This window comes from Tachypleus tridentatus, chromosome 1 (assembly GCF_004210375.1).
Source record: "Tachypleus tridentatus isolate NWPU-2018 chromosome 1, ASM421037v1, whole genome shotgun sequence".
NCBI lineage: Eukaryota > Metazoa > Arthropoda > Merostomata > Xiphosura > Limulidae > Tachypleus > Tachypleus tridentatus.
In genome coordinates, this window is record NC_134825.1 from 115,400,966 (window position 1) to 115,423,645 (window position 22,680).

The 22,680-nt window shown below is 32.1% G+C and overlaps 1 protein-coding gene across 3 annotated transcripts; it reads right to left on the reverse strand.

Annotated features, from left to right (window-relative positions):
- Positions 1-800: 800 nt before the first annotated feature.
- Positions 801-21,953, reverse strand: IFT57 (intraflagellar transport 57). Of its 3 annotated transcripts, none has more exons than XM_076448031.1 (11): positions 21,619-21,953; positions 20,781-20,954; positions 19,934-20,042; positions 18,458-18,511; positions 17,463-17,581; positions 13,332-13,425; positions 13,022-13,096; positions 9,471-9,593; positions 7,250-7,516; positions 5,958-6,024; positions 801-4,423 (listed from the first exon to the last, which is right to left on the reverse strand). In XM_076448031.1, exons 2-11 carry the CDS (start codon positions 20,936-20,938, stop codon positions 4,245-4,247), a joined length of 1,245 nt encoding a protein of 414 aa, XP_076304146.1. In that variant the 5' UTR covers positions 20,939-20,954; positions 21,619-21,953; the 3' UTR covers positions 801-4,244. The 3 variants fall into 3 exon arrangements, with proteins under 3 accessions (XP_076304146.1, XP_076304136.1, XP_076304143.1); XM_076448021.1 differs by having other exon boundaries at positions 20,781-20,977; positions 21,619-21,929; XM_076448028.1 differs by having other exon boundaries at positions 20,781-20,977; positions 21,533-21,674.
- Positions 21,954-22,680: the final 727 nt, after the last annotated feature.

Here is a 22,680-nt window from a genome sequence, read left to right on the forward strand (position 1 = left end):
AGTTACAAAATGAAGAAGCATTAGAGTTGTATTGTAGCAGCTGAAGTACTTGGCAGTCAACAGGTTAATCATTTTACTAAACCAGAACTAATTTGAAAAATACCAGTGGATTTATAAAGTGCAGGTTAAAAATACATTATAGGGTGCAAATCCTTATAAGCATTAGAGAAAATGGGAGAGGATCCAGAGGTAATAGCCCCTTCAGTTTTACTTTTCTTAGTTATACCACAGTTGATCTCGTTAAACATTACAAAACAACGTTGGGGGTTGTACTGAACTCCAAAATTCAGTTAAAAGTACACTGCCTACACGTTAAAAGTGGAAATGTTAGTAACGCAGTACGACTAATGTTATTGAAACTCGTTCGTAGTTTGTATTTCAGGGAAATTTTGCTCTGATAGATTGAAGTCCCTTATTTTCTACAATATTAAGTGTAATGCTCATGATATTATAGTCTACGAGACATTTAGATGAGGGTACTGTAGTGTTTTAACTGCTCACTGTTGTACTTGGGAATCCATAAATATTTGGTTGGGGACTAGAAAAGGGAAATTCTTCTCAAACTGACAAATGCTTTTTCCATCTGTATTATAAATTAAATTAATAAACTCATTGTTACATATGAACGTATTTATTCTTAGTGCAGATAAAGTTTCACTTTGGTGTTTAAGTAGGTAGAAAAATAAATGCACTTTCAGTGCCTTCGTTTTAACAACCGGTTGCCCAAAATGACTGCTTTACCTGTAAATGCAATAGAGAAAAATTTAAATTAAACTGCCACAAAAAAAATCGAAAGAATGTTTGCTGTTTCTAATTTATTTTCTCTTATATGTGCAAACACAAAATGTTTTCAAAAACTAACACTAATAATACAGAAATAATTCAACTGAATTTTCAGCTGCCTAAAAAAAAACCAAATGAAAACATTCTCAAAGCTTGTAATTAAATCATACTTAACTAGATAAATGTCTTGTTAAACATGTACATTATAAATTATTGCCTCATATGATAGATCAAAAATAATTTTTGAATGTTGTATAACTTTGCACGGTGGCTTTAAATTTTAGAAAACCTTTATTTATATATTGAATAACCTCCTAAACAATTGGTTTTAATCAAAAATGATTATGTAAAGGATGTCTGTTTAATAGAAAACACTTATCAACCTATACTTTAAGTATTGTGTGCTTTCTTTTAAGAAAAAACCTCCAGCAGCAAAAATTAATATTTTTGACACTTACTCAAAAATGGGAAGGGTGTGCTTATTTTATCTGGAACAATTTTTGTAAATTTGAAAATAGAAAAATCGAAGAGCCTAGATTTGAGGAAAATAATGTATTTGTAAGCTCTGAATTGGCTGACTCTATAATTTTTTACACTAATTGTTTTAACTATCATTAACATCAACTCCAGGTGCTACCAGTGGTACACTTACTTTACTAATCAGTGTGTCAGAACAATAAGTACTTTAACAATGTACAACTAATTACATCTTAAACTTATTTTAATGCTCAACACATTGGCTGTCACATGACCCACCGATGGGTTACAGCTGGCTTTTAGTTGGGGCCTGCATGACAGATGATAGACAATTATGTTTCAAAGTCAAATTTCTCTTCAACAAAATTACTTCTTGGCACCTTTTGAATGTTTAGTTTTAATTATACATAGCTTTATCCTTCACATGTTGACAACCACATAATTCAATGGAGCCACTTCTATTGCCTTTTGAACCAGAATTTAATAATAAAATAAAAAACCTGCAAAAATATTTTCAGAAAGCAGTATGTTTCGTTCATAATATCACAAAGTTTGAAGGGGTGATGCACAGGTTTTGCAACTAGTACACAATGTTCATTGTTTCTACCTTAAATACAATTATGAAGAATAATAAAATATGTTTTACAATATCTAATTTTGTGATCTACTAGCAAATGTACAGCACAATCCTTGGATTACAAGCCTGTAAGTTCCAATTATTAATAATTTTGCACAAAGCTATGCGAGGACTGTCTGCACTACCCATCCTTAATATAACAGTGTTAGCTTAGGCTGAAGAGAAGGTAACTTGTTATCACCACCCACTGCCAACTCTTGTGTTACTTGCTCTTTTACCAATGAACAGTGTGATTGACCATCACATCATAACACCCCCATGGCTAAAAAGGTGAGCATGTTTGGTGGGACGGGAATTTAAACCCACAACCCTCAGCTTACAAGTCGAGCTTTCCAACCACCTGGCCATGCTGGGCCTCCACTTGTTAACGAACTATTATTTCAAGTTTCAAAACTAGAAGAAAGAAAGGAGAATTTAAGACCTTGCTGTAATATGAAAAGTTTCCATAAATACCAATTTTATTAGCAGTGCTTTTAAATTTAACAGTTTTTGTCTTAAACAATCACAATTACAATCTTTTGAGTATTTTAAACATGTTAAATAACAGAGAAAAGTCCTTGATTTGTAATAACAATATAATGTTTAAGTGACTGTTTTAGGCTCTTATGTAACAAAGTCTATGTACATCCTGCTCCAACAGGTAACAAAATTCAGTTTAAATAGTGGTAATGTGGTAGGTAGCAGCAACTATTGATGATGGCTGCCAGTTATGGGTTAACTTCCTATAACCTCTATTATGAAACTTTTAATATTAATTAAAATAGTTTTTTAAAGAATACTTTCTACATCACATTGGCCAAGATCATTGAACATTTGAAAACAGTGTTTCAAGGCATTGTACAGCAAACAGAATAATTTAACCGTAAACACTTGATATCAACCCAAACATCGAGTTACTTTGTGCCACAGTTCTATAGAGAAGGAAAATAACATCATATAACAATGCTTTTTTAAAAGCCTAATTTAAATGTCCAGATTCAACTTGTATACCATTTCAATGATGAATTCTATCTAGACATAAAAGAAACTTTCCATTTCGTGCCCACATTTTTCAAATTTAATAATAAAACATTTCGATTTGGGATTGACAAAAAATATCTGTCTTTATAAGCGAGGTCAGAGGCCAGCAATGAACTCTCAATTCTTTGGCTTAGAAACTCCATTTCAACAGGATGTAGCGAAGCCCAGTAATTCGTTGTGTTGCACAGGAAATGGTGGCAGACAAGAGTTTGACATATTTAAACAACACAATACACTTCCTGATATAGCTTGAAATCGCAATTCTCAGCAAGTTGTGACAAGTGAAGGTAAATATAGCTTTATGAATGAGTAACCAATTGTGTACCCACCGTTCTAATGTTTACAGGGCATCTTTCCTTGTCAACTAGATAGTACGTTTGTATCAACACACAACAGAATCTAAAGTATTGCAGCTATTAGCAACACTGGATTAACATAAGAAGCTATGTCAATGTAAATATTTATATATTGTACAATCTCTAGAATGTGTGGAGACTTTAAGAAAGTAAATTAAGCATCTGTCTCACAAATATGTTACTTCATGTTCCAATTAATTCTTTACACACGAGTTTTCACATTCCTGACTCTTGGGAAAAAAAACAACTATATTAAGATACCAAGCAATGTTGGGAGTTGCATTATGTAGTACACATTAGAAAATAACATTTCATTATCTGTTTCTTTACTGGAAACTTCAATATAAAATTGTCTTGCTTTTAATGAATTTAACTAACTACTTAAAGAACAACTAACTGAAAGTTTCAAAAATTACGTTGGTAACTTTACACAGAACTATTGTATTAATTATAATGCAGAAAATCAAATTCTTAGAGTTTATCATTACATTGTAAACCCGAGAGTTTTTAAGAGGATTTTGATAGTTCACAAGTGGGAGAGTTTCTTAAAAGGCACAGAAACCTGTAGGGGTAGCTTTAATCAATAAAACCAACATTAAAAGTAGAGAAAAAACAAACAATCTAGTGACACTTGAACTTGGTTCATGTGACCATGTTTTTCATTTCACACTAAAGTTATCTTTTTCAATACAGTTGCATGGCCTCACCATCAGTTATTACAACAATGTGCTGCCAGAGTTGGATGGAAATATCGGTTTGTGAATGCTCAGAGAGTTTAACCATTAGCACAATTTGTTCCCACCCATGATAATAACAACATAAAAATTATATATTACAACTTAAATTTCTGATATAATAGTTAATTAAGTGATCTACAAGTGTTTGCAATATTAAACTAAATGATTTATTTTTTACTTGTAACCACAGAGATCTGATTGACAAATGGTGCATTTGAAACTGAAAAGTCCCTATCAAAATATGGCATCAATATTTGTTACACTGGGGCGAGCATTGGCTGCTCTCTGTAGGTCCCCTTTTTCCTTCAACTTAGCTTGTAACAAGGTGTGCAGAGCCACTCCAATCCGAACATCCATCTGGCTGATCTCCGTCTTGAGTCGGACAAGGGCCTTTCGTATGTTTACCAGAGGAGCTATTAAAAAAATAAGATCTCTAAGAAAGTCAAACCAGTGTACAAATACATCATAAAGTACTTCAACGTATGATTTCTCGTGTATTTTTCTTAATTTCTTACCACGATATATTCACTACCCAACGTTAGCATTGACTACAAGTAGTTTTAATGTCCAAGTTCCACTTTGTCTCAAAAACTTATTGTACAGCCTGAAGACATTGGTCATGTAATTTGTTGCCAAGCAACAAAAGACACCAATTCATAATCTTAAATTTCATAGGGTAAAAAAATTTGTCAAACATTAAAACAATTTATTATATTACCCCTCACATCAAAATTTGATAAACAATATGACAAACAAAATCCAGTTTCTGGTGTGTCCTATTCCTCATTCAACATAATAATAATTATGTTCCACAGAGAGTTGTCATGTATTTGACAAATTTCCTTAAGTTATCCTTTTGTCAAGTGCAGATGTTGAAATAGTGTTCTAAAATAGGTATTACAAAACCTCTTCCTCCTGGAACACTCAATAATGGGGATCATCTGAGATGCTGCAATTCTTACATTGCATCCTTGTGCTTCTTGTTTTAAAAGGAGACAACTGTACTACATTTGTCAAAATGTTCTACGGGTGATTGCTTTCTGCAATACACTAAGAACCTAAAGATGTTTTTATTGGATATATTGAAAAAACAAATTTAAAAATACAATTTTTGTCAGTATGTCCAAAACTTCTGCTATATATATTATGAACAAGTGCGACTGTTTTTAAATCATTTGAATATATTTTATTTTTACATGGGTAAACATGAAAGTTCTTTTCAAAAACTGTACAATATACATTTTTAATCTCAGTACATATACAGTTTTTTTTAGTGACATTAAAGCAATTTCATTCAATATTTTAATCTAAGTGTAATTAAGACAAAAGCTTTTTATGAAATTATATATGCCCCAACAGACCAAAAGATTGTCAAAGTTCCTTTGGGGTATGAGAATTGGTTATAAAGAATGAAGAGTGACTGTTGTTCTGTAAAGGTGTATGCAGAAAAAAAAAATCTGTAATAAAAGTGTTGACATATAAGTTAATACAAGCCTAAATGAAAATTTGTTTTTATTTCATCTAAAGGAAAACATTACAATAGAAAAAAGTTTTCATTCAGACTAATTCGTCACTACTTTCTAACATTGTGAATGTACTTATAACTGCCATTATAAGATAGAGTTGCAAACGCAACTAGTAAGTCGTGTATAATCATTAATATGAAACCACATTTTTAAAATAAAGACTTGTTTAGCACAGGTAAATTGACATCACAAGGTTTGTACATATCACCCACCACTGATAATTATTATTATTACTGAACTGCTTGATCGTTCAATGAAACGCTGCTGACGTCAATGTGTAACACGACATTCTACCTGTTTTAGTTTCATGTAATTACTTTGGGATGCTTTAGGTTTTTAATTTTCCCACTTTTAGAAAGAAACAAACATTTTGTTTAAAGTGCAAGTTAAGCTAAGTGAGTTTATGGAAAACAAATCTTACTTCCATCTGTCATCCTTGATCCTCTATCATCCATTTCTTGTTTGATCTGGTCTAGTTCTTCTGTTATCTAGTCAATAAATACTCATATTATAATTACCTTTTTATAAAGAAAAAGTGTTTATCTAACAGTTAAGGAAATACTAGGGGTTTCTTGTTTGATCTGGTCTAGTTCTTCTGTTATCTAGCCAATAAATACTCATATTATAATTACCTTTTTATAAAGAAAAAGTGTTTATCTAACAGTTAAGGAAATACGAGGGGTTTCTTGTTTGATCTGGTCTAGTTCTTCTGTTATCTAGTCAATAAATACTCATATTATAATTACCTTTTTATAAAGAAAAAGTGTTTATCTAACAGTTAAGGAAATACTAGGGGTTTCTTGTTTGATCTGGTCTAGTTCTTCTGTTATCTAGCCAATAAATACTCATATTATAATTACCTTTTTATAAAGAAAAAGTGTTTATCTAACAGTTAAGGAAATACGAGGGGTTTCTTGTTTGATCTGGTCTAGTTCTTCTGTTATCTAGCCAATAAATACTCATATTATAATTACCTTTTTATAAAGAAAAAGTGTTTATCTAACAGTTAAGGAAATACGAGGGGTTTCTTGTTTGATCTGGTCTAGTTCTGTTATCTAGTCAATAAATACTCATATTATAATTACCTTTTTATAAAGAAAAAGTGTTTATCTAACAGTTAAGGAAAACACAACCATCCAACAGATGCTACTGTTTAAATACATAATCACAAAGAAACAGTCTGAACCAACTGTTAAAAACAATCAGTGGTTGGTCTCCCAAATTCAAAATAACAAAACAAATGATGTATTTAAGTAGCATGAAGTACAAACCTACGTTATGTGAAAGCTGATAATGGCTACATGATGCTATTACTAAGCTTATTGTTACAAGCTAATTATTAATTTTCAACAATACAACACCTAAAGTTCCAGATTTGATAACCTGTTGCCCATGAGATTTTTATTTTAAGTAAAAGAAGTCTCTATTTTGGTTAGACTGCAGTAGCAAAGAGAAAACTAAGTCTCTATTTACAAGTTATTAGAAATCATACAACAAAATCTAATTGTGCAGAACATCTGAGCCAGAGAAACTAAAACTACCGAATGAAGTATATACAATCTTTGTTATTCTATCTTGAAAATTAAATAAGAGAAAAACTCATTAGAAATGTTCAGAAAGCACAAGAGAAATTAAAATATTTAAAAACACATTTATCGTTTTGCAATATTTCAAACAAAATCTGCAGATATACTACAAGATATACTCCCCTACCTGTGCTAATGTGCGAGACCTCTCGGTGACCCCACCACTTACAGACCGGTACTGTTCTTTGGACTGTGCTAACTGATCCTGCATGCTTCTGTACTCTATCAGTAACTGTTCTAACTGACTGTTAACATATTTTTCTCTGCTACTTATTTTTTCTAATGTATGACTAATATCAGAGTACAGTTTATCCAGCTGGTTCTTTGTGACAGAAAGACTTTCCTCAATATCTTTTCGATGGTTGTGCATCTGTTCCAAGTGACTCCTCCAGTCCTTAAATACACATTAAATATCTTAAGTTTTACTCTATTCAACTGTACTTTGACTTATAGAAACTTTCCCACAAAATAACATTCAAGTAATCTTAACCAACTGAATTCCAATTTGTTTAGATTAAAGTTTCAAGACTGTAAAAGAGAAACTTGAATCCAATCATTCTTGGCTAACTCAAACCCCAGGTAAAACCTATATACTAGTATAGCACCTTAGTACTATTAGCACCTTATATAAGATGTTAACATGTAACCAAACAAACAAAAACTTTTCAAATAAAAATATATAGTTCAAAATTAAAACTACTGTTTTTATCATTGTTCCTAAACTAGACTTTGACTAGAAATGAGCCAGACATTTAAAACAAACATCCTTTCAATTAGAATAAATACATTTAACTCTTTTGCTACAAACTCAGTCAAATTGACCAACCTTGTAACCATTTTGTCACAGTTTTCATATTTTAATGAAATATTTTTACTGAAGACATGTTTCATGAATATATAGTATTTCTATATACTAATTCATGCAAAGTGATTTTCATGTTACGGTTAAAAATATTTTTCTTCATCTCAAAAAATCTCAAATTTTCTTTGTATATTCCACAATCCTCCGACATAAATTTCAAACTTTTTTTTATAATAAAACTTTATATTTTATCATTCAAAATCGGTTGTGTATGCTGGAGAGGTTTACATATTTTAATAGAAAAGTTTAGAATAAAACGACCTTTACACATTATTTTAACCAATGTTTCTCCTTTGCAGCCTCCCTTATGGTTAATTTGTTTTTAATTTTACACAAAGCTGCTCGAGGGCTATCTGCGCTAGCCGTCTAATTTAGCAGCGTAAGACTATAGGGAAGGCAGCCAGACATCACCACCCACTGCCAACTCTTGGGCTACTCTTTTACCAACGAATAGAGGGATTGACATTATAACACCCTCACAGATGAAAGGGCGAGAATGTTTGGTGCGATTTGAACCTGTGACCCTCAGATTACAATTCAAACGCCTTAACCCTTCTGGGCGTGCTGAGCTGAACTGAAAATGAAATTTACAATTCTATGCACAGAAAACAATGTAATATAACACATCGTTTCACAGAGTTAAACCTTGGGTTTCTATTGGTTATAAAAAATGCCATATTAAATTAAACATCGGAGAGAACTATTGGCATTTTCTGAAATAGAGGATGTGACAGTTGGGTGTTGCAGGAGAGGTCTGGTTGTCTATTTCATGGCTTTTTAACCAAATAAGGTTGAAAACAATAAAAATTATGTATCGACTAAGTAATGACAATATTGTAATAAGTAATTTGCATTAAATGCCACAATTCTCTCACTAAGGGAATATTATAGAATTATTTTCAAATATTGCCTCGTAAAAATCATAACGTAACATATATACTATTAAAATAATGGATTATTAGTTATGTTACTGTGGTATAGCATGAAAAATCAAGATAATCATATTTTGAATGTAATTTACTAAATCCTTTTGACATCCACAGAAACAGATAAGCCTTGGCAAGAGGGTTAAACTAAGACACCTCACCCTAAGCAGCAAGTCACATAATCTTGACTGTTTATTAAAAGCAATATATAAAGTTGATCAGGTAAAATAGATTTTGCTGCTAAGGCATTAACATGCTTTGAACTTCATCAATATTTTCCTTCTTTGAAAACAAAAAAACATAAACTTATTCATAATAAGCTCAGAATAAAAACTACAAATATCAACAGTAGCAACATTTCTTGCTAGTTCATTTTCCTATAATAATTACAACTCTTTTCATTTTAAAGGATCATCCATCAGAAAAATAGTGTTCTTTAAAAGAAAATCTACCACAAAAAATTATAATCCAAGTGCCAATAAAACACATCATAAAAGGCACAATATAGCTTTACCTATCCTTTTCATTTAACAACTGAAAAAGTAATAAAAGTTACTCACTTTGGTATCGGAACGAACAGTAACTTTTAATTGTGGAAGGACTCTTTCAACCTCCAGCTTCCATTCAGCCAAATCTGTGGTGGATTCCATGATTTCTTCTGGTCTGACAATTTCATCATTTATCTGTTACAAGAAAATCAGTTTCGACATTTAATTATCAAAAATTTAAACAACTGGTAAACCATTAGACATTCTTTTCTTGGGTTTAATTTTGTATGCGTAAAGAAAACAACAGAAAACAATAAAGTTGGTGAAGTTGTCACAACATTACTACAGTTATTTGTGTCGATCAGTTTTATACAGAAATGTATATTTAAATCAAAAGTATCATGAAGATTTTCACCTCCTACTATTCACTGTTTAACTTCATTATACTGGATTCATGTGTAATTTAACTAACAACGAAATTAATCCATCTGTAAATAGTCCCTTAATAAACATGTGAAAAAACAGGGTCAGAGTTAGTACTACAACTTCAAACTGTTGCTTCAATTAAATTTTGTTTACCAATACACTGTGAAAGCTCTGCTATGATGTGAGCACAGTTGGGAAACTTCTTATAATGAGTAATGTACTGAAAAATTGATCATGAGAAAGAACTAAAGCGTGTAGAACTTTTGGTTGTTCTTACGCAAACCTCCGAATGTCCACAGCAAAACATGATGTGAGGCTTCTCTTGGAATTAATAATGTAAAATAATTAATAAAACAATAATCACTTATAGTATTTAAGAACTCTAAACATGGCTGTAATTAAAGTTTGAACAAATTAAGCAGAAACAATGAATGGATAGTGTTGGAAATAAATGTGAAAACAGAAAACAAATGAAAATTATATCAAGCAAAAATGCACAAACATAAATACAATGCATTATGACAGAAAATATGTAAAGTCAAATGAATGTGTTGTGTAGAATATAAATATTTGCTTCACAAACATTCTGCTTCATGCTTTCACATAGTTGTTGTTCCAAATGTTCTGTCATACCTTCCGTTACTTGTCCAAGTTGCTCAGTCAGTTTTCCGTATGTCTCTTTAGATTCCAAATACGTCTTCATTACGTTGGCTGTATGCTTGGGGTCACTGTTAAGTAGAAGGATGAAACCCTGCCCAATGAGATATACTCCTTTGGAATGTCATGGTGGGTCAGAATCTACCTGTACCTGTTGACAGTCAGGGTACTTTCAGTTTTGTGCAAGTTCCCCACACTCTTAACAGAGATACAACCTCAAAACTGTACTGATCCACCCTCACACGTTATTGAAGAAGTTCTACATTGAACATTCTCCAGTCAGCCTTACAGCTAACTTAGACTCATCGGTAAAGAGTATTTTTTACCATTTTTAAAAGTCCCACTGTTTCATTTCTGTTGCACATTTCAGTTTTTTGTTTGGATGTTTGTTCTCAGCAACCATACATCCATCGAGATCATTTTGGGCTAATGTATATCAAACTATTCTGGAAGAACTTTAACATCTGTCCTTGTAGCAATGTCATTCACAAGATGTCTACTGGGTTGTTGAGTATCATTCTGAGAATTCATCCTGAGAAACCTTACATCATGTTTGGAGAGTCTGTAACAATGCCATTCACAAGATGTTTACTGGATTGTTGAGTATCATTCTGAGAATTCATCCCGAGGAACCTTACATCATGTTTGGATAGTCTGTAGCAATGTCATTCACAAGATGTCTACTGGATTGTTGAGAAACATTCTGAGAATTCATCCTGAGGAGCCTTATATCATGTTTGGATAGTCTGTAGCGATGTCATTCACAAGATGTCTGCTGGATTGTTGAGAATCATTCTGAGAATTCATCCTGAGGAACCTTACATCATGTTTGGATAGTCTGTAGCAATGTCATTCACAAGATGTCTACTGGATTGTTGAGAATCATTCTGAGAATTCATCCTAAAGAACCTTACATCATGTTTGGATAGTTTGTAGCAATGTCATTCACAAGATGTCTACTGGATTGTTGAGTATCATTCTGAGAATTCATCCTGAGGAACCTTATATCATGTTTGGATAGTTTGTTTACTTCTTTGACTACTTCTGTTGTCAATAGTTCCGTTTTCACACACACCCACAAGCCAGGAATTGCATCTGTTAATGAAAGGGTTTTGAACTGAATCAAAAGTGATTCTTTAGATTTTTACACCAAAAATGTTTTCACACACCTATAAAATTCCGATCTGATAAGGTATGATTTTATTCATGTCATGAACACTGATGTAATTTTCAGTGAAGGATTCTTTGTTGTCAAGACATACAATGCCACAAACGTTTTCTTTGAAACAATTACGTATTGAAAGATTGGATTCACCTACATATGTGGCTGAACACTGTGTACATCATTTAACAGACGGTGTTCCTAACTGCATATGCTTTCTCTAAATCAATGGTCTTACCAAAGCACTTATTAAATTTGCATGAATTATTGTTATTGAAGGCTGAATGAATAAGTAAATCTTTCAGTTTTTACCAGATTTTTGTACGATGTGTAAATTCAAACCAGATGTTCTAACTGCAGTTAAAGCAGTTAAAGGTTTAACCACGAAAGGCAGGACCTATGAAACAGTTTTGACATGGTAATTTCTCTTTTTGCTATCATTTGTTAAAGTCTTCTGATAATCTATTTTGACTTAATCCAAATACTCTTCCACTAACAGATACAATTCCTGGCCACTATAATACTATTATGTTTTTAACAGTTATGATCAGAAACTCTAACTCACCAAACATCACTTTCAGCATGCTTCAACACACAGCATTTCATTATACTGTTGTAGTTTTATATTATCTTCAGATGCTATAATTTAATATCAGTTTTATGTGATGTTCACAGACCCTTAAAAAAAGGCATAACCTGAAACATGGAGTAGAGTAAACAAACACTTCTCTGAAGTATTTGTCATCTTCGCTAAAACAGATTTCCATCATTCAGTAAGCACCGAAGGTCTTCAAAATTTGGTATCCTGAGTAATTTGCTGTATATACCATAATTATTTTCAACTAACTTGTTAATTCTATACATAATTACGTAGTGACTAACGGTAAATTTTTATTGAGAATTTCAATACCTATTTTCCAAAAGTAAGAAACATCAAGCGTGACTCTTCAAAAACACTTTTCTTTTAGATTAATAGTTTTAGTAATACGTTTCTTTCTATACTTAAACTATCAGTTTTCAATAATTTGTCTTCAAACATAAATTTTAAATTATAACTGCATTTTCATTTTATAATTACTTCACATGAAAGCAGTTTAGTAATTACAGTGTAATATAACAATCATATACACAAGAAGTTACAAAGTTTATAACACCTGTGAAACATTAATACATTTTTTTTCATATTTACAGCATTATAATGAAAGACAAAATCTTAATATATATATATATATACATATACACACACACACACCACTCTTACAAAATAATTAACTACTGAAAAATGAAAAATTAATTTTTGTAATAGATCTACAGCTAATATTTTCTACACTCCAGAATAAAGATGTACATACACTGAATTTCACACAGAGAAACTTACAGGTCTACCAGATGATATACTTTTTAGAGTCTCTAGATCCATGAGTGTTCCTTCATCGTCATCGTCTTCATCTTCCTGTAAACATTATAATATTACTGTTTGTTCACAATGATCATGAATACTACCATAATCGACATACTGTTTTATTACACTGTACACCATTTACTTATAGAGAGAATCTTTCTTTTTTGGAAAGTTCTGTCAAAGGTCAAAGGGTGCCACAAAATAATTTCAAGATGATGTATACTTCATATAAAACTATAGTTTTGACTTTTTACAGATTGAAAAAATAAATGTTTTTGCAACTCACTCCTACAATTTCCTCCTCGAAATTTTCAGACGTAACCTCGAGGGTTTCCTCCACGGTACAGTTTCCTTCTTCAGTTTCTTCTGGATAGATAGGTCTATAGGTATCGAATATTTCATAACACAGTAGCTAAAACTTAACATTTAGCATTTTGTTTAACAGAAATTACTTTAGGTTCATAAATGACATAGATCAGATAATCCTTTCATAGCATCGTCAGACCTTACATAAAACTTTGAAAATCATTATTACATCTCAAATAGTTTTTTATATATTAAAATAGCAATAAACGCTGAAATTGTAATGCATTGAACCTTCCTTTGATTAATTAGAAATATTCATTTCAAATACATAAATGAAACAATTCCTTTCATACAAAATTCAAACGAATTAAGTAACACATTGTGATGTAAAAACATATCACAAAATTACTTCATAATTTATAACTTATGCCATGTTTTATCATGCCTACAGTGTAGCAAATTAGAAATAAATACCAGGTATAAGTCAACCCAATCATGTAATCTTCGCAAGCATTACAAAACATTGATAAAATTTTCAGTAAGAATAAAGAGTAAACATTTGAAAATGTAGTTCTGATAACATTGTCTCAGGGGTTCCCTTTGAGGGTATCTTATTAACACCCCCAGTTTATCCTTTCTCCTCTATGTTCACTCTTCAAGTGACAATAGAAAATAAGTGAAACAAATATCACATTAAATATTTAGTTTTTGGCCATCATTTGTAAGCAAAAATCCCACCTTATGAACGAGTGTACCAACAATATTTTTAAAATAACTTAAAAAGTAAAACAACTAAGTATATTGTAACAAAAGTTTATCTTAGAAACAAGAAATGAACAAGGACAACAAGACATTCAAAGCAATGCTGTCTATTTGAAATAACACAATGAGAATCTGAATCACATGAAAACTGTCGATAAAAAGCTAGAAATTATGAAATTATATCAAAATCAAACCTGTTGGGAAGGGGGTAATGATTTAAAGAATTATTCCCCAAAAAAAGTATTCTAAATCTAACTCATCCCATCTGCTATTTCAAATATCCAATAGATAATGCTGTGAATAATAAACATTACTAAATCTCTTACCCCAACAAGCTTAACAGTTGTTAGAGCCACCTGGAAGACTTATGAGGAAAGTAATATTCCTTAACACCAAATTTCTTTATGTCTGACAGTTACATGGAATTTTACAGATACCATATTTCTCACCGTGTTCTACTTTGTAACTAAAAATATAATAAACTTTTTTAATACAAGGAACATAAAAGTGATATAGATAAATACAAAGTTAATAAACCAATTTTAGATGGACAGATAGCAAGCTCAGTTCATTCTATTGACTGATATAACATTCCATTAGTTAATTTAACTTGGGGGTCTCCAAACTATGGCCTGTCAACAGTTTATTAAAGTAATATTTTTTTAATAATATATAAACAAAAAATAAAACATAATTGAGCATAAGCCCATCTAAGTGCAACACACTTTTCTATTTGCAAGGAAACGTCACGTCACTTACTGCCAAGTCATCTTACTTATCAATCACAGTGCCCTGAAGCAGTGTGTTTCTTCCCATGCCTGCCCCGTGTACCTCAGTGTGTGTCAGTGAATGCTGCTGTTTACTTTATGTTCAAGTTCATAGCTATTCCTAGTTATTATGTCAGGATAAGGGAAGAAGAGAAAAGTTGACTCTGAATGTCATGTTTTTAAAGAACAGTGGAGCGTGGACTACTTCGTTGTCGAATCACGTAACAAAGCATTGGGCTTAACACATAGCGAGACTATTGCAGTGCTAAAATAATACAACATTTGTAGACATTATCAAACCAAGCAATCAAATTACTCTTAGTTTATGGGAAAGCTACCTCCAAACAAGTTTGAAATATAAAACCTATGAAGCTACAATAAGAGCAAGTTTCCGAGTGGCACATCTGTTAACCAAGCGAGGAAAACCATTTACCAATGGTGAGCTCATTAAATTACGTATGATTGAAGCAGCTGAAGAAATGTACCCAGAAAAAGTAGACTTATCAGTCTTTCAACAAATACAGTTGCTCATAGTGTTGAGGATATAAGAAACAATATTATGTCTCTGCTGAAAGGCAAGGCCAAAGAGTTTGATGTTTCTGACACTTCACACCTGCTGTTGTTTATTCGCAGAGTAAATATTAACTTTGAAGTCACTGACGAATTACTTCTGTGCACACTATGCATGGAACAACCACAGGTGAGGACATTTTCAAAGAGGTCAAAAAATCACAAATTCAGTATAACCTGGAATGGAAACGTTTGAAGTGTGTTACAACAGATGGCAGTAAAAATATGTGTGGTGCAGGAAAAGGTTTAGTTGGGCAAATTTACAAAGCTGTTAAAAGTACAAGTTATTCCAAGCCTATGGTTCTTCACTGTATTATTCATCAGCAGTCATGGAACCTGTGGTTTCAACAGTGAACTTCGTTCGCTCTCATGAACTTGACCATGTCAATTATGTGAATTTTTGGTAGGAATAAAAGCAACATATCCTGACTTGCCCAACCACACTTCAGTTCAATGGCTTAGCTCTGGGATGGTTATGTTGTAATTTTTTTAACTTAGAACTGAAGCTGAAACTTCCTTCAATAAATAGAACTGCTCTCAAATGTTACTCACAAACAGTGAATGGCTTTGGATATTAGTATTTTCTGTAGACTTGACCATGGACTTGAATTAATTCAATCTTAGATTACAAGGTGAAACAACACTTATCTGTGATATGTACACTGAGGTAAAAGCATTTTGGCAAAAACTAATTTTTTTCAAGTCCCAGTTGATGAGGAGTTGCTTCACACACTTTCCATATTGTCCAAGCAAGAAGCAGGATACCCATTCCCACACAGGTTTGCACAAGATATCCTATCTGACCTGAAACTACAGTTCAAGGAGCGTTTTTCTTATGTTGATACAAGTGCAACAGAAATAAGGATCTTCCAAAACCCATTTGATTGTGTTGTTCATGAACTACCACCTGAAATTCAAATGGAAGCAACTGAGCTGCAGTCCAACAACATGTTGAAGGACAAATACAAAGAAGGAAAACTGACAGAGTTCTATAAATGTCTTCCAAGTGGTCAATATGTTAATTTAAAAAAACTTTGCTCGTGGATTCATTTCAGTTTTTGTCACTACCTATTTATACAAAAAGACATTTTCAAAGATGAAGTACATGGAAATTAGTTACAGATCAGCCTTATCTGATGAGCATTTGCAATCACTTTTAATGATTTGGAGCACTAACTGTGAACCTCACTTAAGTGTAATTTTTCTAGAAAAGCACTAGTCTCATGCTCTTCACTAATGCTAAAAAAAAATGTATATCTTAAATACTTTCAATGTGTGTTCTTAAGAGAAATAAATCAGTGAAGTTGTATTGTGATCATGTATACATCCCTACTTAATTTTATCCTGACCCGTCCAACCTACAAAGCCTAAAAAGATCTACCTTCCAGATCTTGTTCAAAAAAATTTGGAGACCTCTGATCATAAAAGCAAATTAATTTTCAGAGAATCTTTAAAAATTATAAATAACTGAAGTATTATTACAGTTATTTACCTGGATATTTTAAAAAAATCTAATTAATTTTTTGGAAATTATTTTGTAAATATAGAGGGCAGATCAGGTTGGCAAATTATGTACATTATTTCTATCTCGTATGCTTGTATATCTGCTACAATAATAAGTTGCCTTCAACTGTAACTTCTTGCTTCTCCTGACGACAGTTGTGTAGGACAGACAAAATACATCTAACAAGTTCAACAGGGCTTGAAGCTTTTCTCATTAAAAGTTCTGTTGTTTAATGCATTGTACCATTGTGGTATTAACAATTTAATCTTCATAACATATACTTTGTTTTATAAGCAACAAAAGCCAAAGCTTTCCAAGAAATGATGAAAAAAAATCCATGACAAATTGATAGTATAATAAATTTCACAAACGCAAAAAAACAAGTGAATATATCATCATAAAAAATCACATTTATAACTTTTCACACAAACACATGCTTAAAGACATTGATACTTCCATAAGCATAATAGCTGGTAAAATATTTGTTTGTATTTTTATATATATTTACCTTTTCCATGAAAACTGTGTGTGCTTCAGAACCTGATCGGCCAATCGATCCAAGACAAATATGGCTTGTTCTCCATACCCTTGTTTCAACTTGCTTGGAGGAAAATCTATTGTTACTTCCTGCATGAAATATATCAACACTTGTTCACATAATGTTTAAATTCCTGCATGAAATATATCGACGCTTGTTCACATAACGTTTAAATTCCTGCATGAAATATATCAACACTTGTTCACATAATGTTTAAATTCCTGCATGAAATGTATCGACACTTGTTCACATAATGTTTAAATTCCTGCATGAAATGTATCGACACTTGTTCACATGTTTAAATTCCTGCATGAAATGTATCGACACTTGTTCACATAATGTTTAAATTCCTGCATGAAATATATCGACACTTGTTCACATAATGTTTAAATTCCTGCATGAAATATATCGACACTTGTTCACATAATGTTTAAATTCCCCTTCCTGCTATAACTCAGAACGAACGTAAGTGAAAATAAAGGGTGTTCAGAAAATCACTGTGCAGTTCTGAAAGCAGTGAATACAGCATTCATTCAGTCTATTTCAAGCCAGTAACTGATAGTGGTGTTTAGAAACAAAATAAGAAGGATCCAAGCCTGTATTGATGCCAATGGGGGTCACTTTCAACATTGTTTATAACTGTCATTCATATTTACCTCCTGTATTCTATATTGAAACATGTCTGTTAATAAATATATAAGTGCACAGTGACTTTCCGAACACCCTGTATATTGCAAATATGCTGACGTCAACAACCCCATTCAGTATATAAATCATCAGTAGTACAACCGACATTAACAAAATGAAAAATCTTCGGTTTATATTTTGAATTATGTACAAAATAGATCAGTAAAATGGTTTCAAATAAAAACATTTCTCAAACTTTCAGTATTAAACCATACAGTGGGGCTATAACTAAAGTACAACATGTGTGACGTGAGAAACAAGAATCTGAAATTTCTTACCATTTGTCTCAGCACGTCTACAATATTAGAGATTGTTGCATTTGGGTCATCATACTAGATGCAGAAAAATATGGCAAACAATTAAAAATGACTGACATCTAACAAACAAATATTAATGTGTAATACACTCATACCTATTGGTGAACTTTTAAAGAAATCTGTACTTCTATTCACATTCAAGAAAAGATTAAATTGACTTTGTCTTATTTAGATACATTAAACTTAATAAAAAGTCTAATTAACACTCAAGTTATTTTCTTTCTCCCAAAACTTGGTTTGTCCTTAATTTCTGAACAAAAACAAATTTAACTGTAGCTCTGTAGTGCCACAGTGCCTTCGAATCACCAACTACTACAAACTTCTTTTTGATTCTAATGTCGGGATGATACCAAACATAAACAGAAGTAATTTTACAGGGAATAAAAAAACAAAAGGAAATTGCAGTGACTTGCAAGCATTCATAATGAAAACATTATCAGACGACGAACCTTCAAGAGTGATACATTCTTTAATATACAAAGACTAACCAAGATTACAGCATAATTTCCACATTAGGATGGCTAATCCTAGTTAGAGGGGCCACCTGTTTCAACCATTCACACCACAATGCAATAGTGTGTTGTCTGTCAGTCAGTCAGTTAGTTAACATTAAAGTGACATCACATAGAGGACTTTAGCACTGCAATTTGTACTGTTGTTACATCGGCAAAACGTGCACGCCATGAACCACGAGAAGAATTATTCACTCTGTAGGCTACAATACAGCATGACGTATGAACTTCAAAAGCAAGAAATAAAGAACAATACATGTTACCCTTAATTTTAGTTTTATTTAGTCTTGAAACAGAATACTTTCAGGGACTATGTGGAAGTACATCTAGTAATAAGTCCAATACCTTTACATTATATAAACAGAAGCAAACATACCAACTGAATAACACCAGACAATAAAGGGGAAAAACAAAAATGTTTAGGTGTCACAACTCCAGTGAAAACTGTACAACAATAATTGGAATTTAAGTTTTTCATATAAAATAATGCTATAGCATAATCTTGAAAAATAAAAATTAAAAAAATATTTGTGAAATAGCTATTAACAGTTTAAAACTTTTATTAATGACCCCCACATATTATTTTGTGGCATTCATTTGTAATGTAAGTGAGAGTACAGGCTGTCTTATAGTAGTCTGAATTTAGAAGTACAGAAATACAATATTTCTCACAATCTACATTTCAACCATAAATAAATAAAAACAGGGCATCTCTAGCATTTGCTGGATGAAAAGAAACAGCAAGGCTAATTTATAAAACTACCAGGTCCTGAACACAGTGACAGTGTGCACACGTGTGCATTTGGAACCTCGTGAAGTTTGCATACAGAGAATGTTTTCTAATCCTGAATATTTATGAAAGAGTACACATGTCAATCTTTCTGTAGGAACAAGCTTAAGGTTATGAACATGCCTTCATACCTACCTCTTGGGGTGTGTCAAAAGACCTTCCACATTTTCTAATCAACCAAGCAGCCAGTGTTGTGAACATATAAAACTGTTCTCCTGGATTTGTTTGAAGGGCAAAATAATGGCTAGAATATAAATTGTGTATATGAATGTGAAGCCAGAATATTTAATAGAGAAAACCAATTATCTAAAGTTCTTTGTAAACAGCAATAATCAATTGGGGATATGACTCACATAAACTTAAAATTATCTTTAATCTTAGCATATACATTAACATAACCCAAACTGTACTTAGCTAGTTCAGAGTTTGTTTTCCATGTTCCATATTTCAAACTATACCACCACAAGTGAATGAAACCTGAGTGTTAGTCTAACTGGAAAGTTAAAAAGCTTTCAAATTTCTTTAAGAATAAGAAATACAAATAAATATATAGGAAACAAAGTTACACCAAACTACATCCAGTGTTAAAACACATTTAAAGCTCTTTTGAATAACATACCCAACCACTGATTTACTTTTCCTGGGTTAATTTAAAACTGCTGTACCCAACTGACTGTGGTAAGAAATACATTAATCAATCAACACTATAACTATATCAACCAAAAATAACTTGTAAAAACAGAATTAAAACCTTCACATTTAAACCTGGTTTCCTTTATTCAAAATACAACATTTACCAATATAGCTGCATCACAGATATAAATAACTGTGTTCAGAATCCCTGGATAAATTATTACATTCTATTGTTTTTAAAAAATCTTTGCCAGGTTTTTACATTTAACTTTTGTTTCTTTTGTTTACACACAAATATTCAACAAAACTAAGTGAGTTTAAAGTATAAGTTTTGTAGGGTTTTGTTTACCGGTTTAAGGGTTTCAAACGAATTTCCTGGGTAAATTCTTTATCATAATTAAGCAACTTAAGTTTGTCCAGTAAGTCATCCATGACAACAAAGGACATGAAAGCCTGTCCGGGTCCTCCATCTTCCAGAACCTCTTCTCGTCTTCTTTCCTCACCCATTGGTGACAAATAACAACTAGAGAGTAGATTATCAAATCCCTAAAAAGTGGTCAGGATAAGTAGAGACACATCAATGTATCACAAACTCCGTATCACTTAAATAAATTCAAATGAACTTCTATAGAAAAACACCACATAATTTTAAATAAGTATACAATGCAGCCTAATATATTGGTCAATTATCAACCACATAGAGACACATGTAGATAAACACTCTCATACGCTAAACAGTAATGGCTAAAAGTTGCATAAACTGTTACGTTAATAAAATATGTAACCTTACTAGTTTTTTGTTTATTTAATTATGAAGAAATATTTTGCATAAAATGTCAATCTTTATTAAAAGAAAAACAAACAACCATCATATTGAATGCTGGAAAAATTAAATAGTCATGATGGATGAAGGTAGAGGGTTCAATAATTTTCTACATTAGTATTACAGCACACGGTGAGATGTGAATATGTTTCATCATGAAGAAATGGTAAACTAATATTAATACTATTAGCATTACTATTAATTAGTGTTACTAGTGTTGATTTCTACAAGAATATAACAACAGCTTCACTTTTTTTACAAATTTTACAGTAGCCTACTTATATTTTTAAGTTCTAAGTCTAACGTCAGTCGATAAGCAATAAAAGGCCTATGATTAAGGAAATGTATGCCTCAAACTACGCACCTAGTAACTCAGTTTAGTTGAAATAGCCTTTAGCTGCTTAGGCCTAAAATATGGCAAATCACAGTTGTTCTATTCCTGTCGATGTACTATTACTACTACTAGCGCAACTAGCTTATATTATTTAAAATTTTAACACTTTTATTTTCTACCAGTCTTCCATCTTTATCAAATTACTAATCTGATTTTTAACTGGTGTATCAATTAAATAACAATTACAGGCCGAAATATTTCGATAAGCCAAGCCCGCATTTCTGATTTGTTGTCTCTGTTCTGGTTGAAACATACACAAAATTCTTGTCCTCAAACGTGCGAAATTGCCTTAACTTTATATCGTTACTATAGTAACGAGAGCACTAAACAAAAAATGTTTCAAAAATGAGTCTATTTAATTTATAACTATCATAAAAACATATTAAAGACGTTTACATTTCTATGCATATCATCTCGATCAAAATATATTTGTTTGTTTAATTTTAGCTTTACAACTTAATAAAAATACATAAAATATATTTATACGTAGCTGATTTGTTTGTTTTGGAATTTCGCACAAAGCTACACGAGGGCTATCTGTGCTAGCCGTCTCTAATTTAGCAGTGTAAGACTAGAGGGAAGGCAGCTAGTCATCACCACCCACCGCCAACTCTTGGGCTACTCTTTTACCAACGAATAGTGGGATTGACCGTCACATAATACACCCCCACGGCTGGAAGAGCGAGCATAAACCCGCGGATTACGAGTCGCACGCCTTACGCGCTTGGCCATGCCAGGCCACGTAGCTGAAGTTTAATCAGTGATGTCGAGAAAACCCACTTGTAGAGAAAAATATTTATGTAAAAACGGCTCGTTTGGGTTGAGAAAATTTTTTTACGTAAAACAATTTTCTCAACCCAAACGAGCCGTTTTTACATAAATAGTAGCTGAGGTTTGTTTGTTTTGTTTCTTTTTTGAATTTCGCGCAAAGCTACACGAGGGCTGTCTGCGCTATCCATGCTTAATTTAGCAATGTAAGATTAGAGGAAAGGCAGCTAGTCATCATCTCTCACCGCCAACCCTTGGGCTACT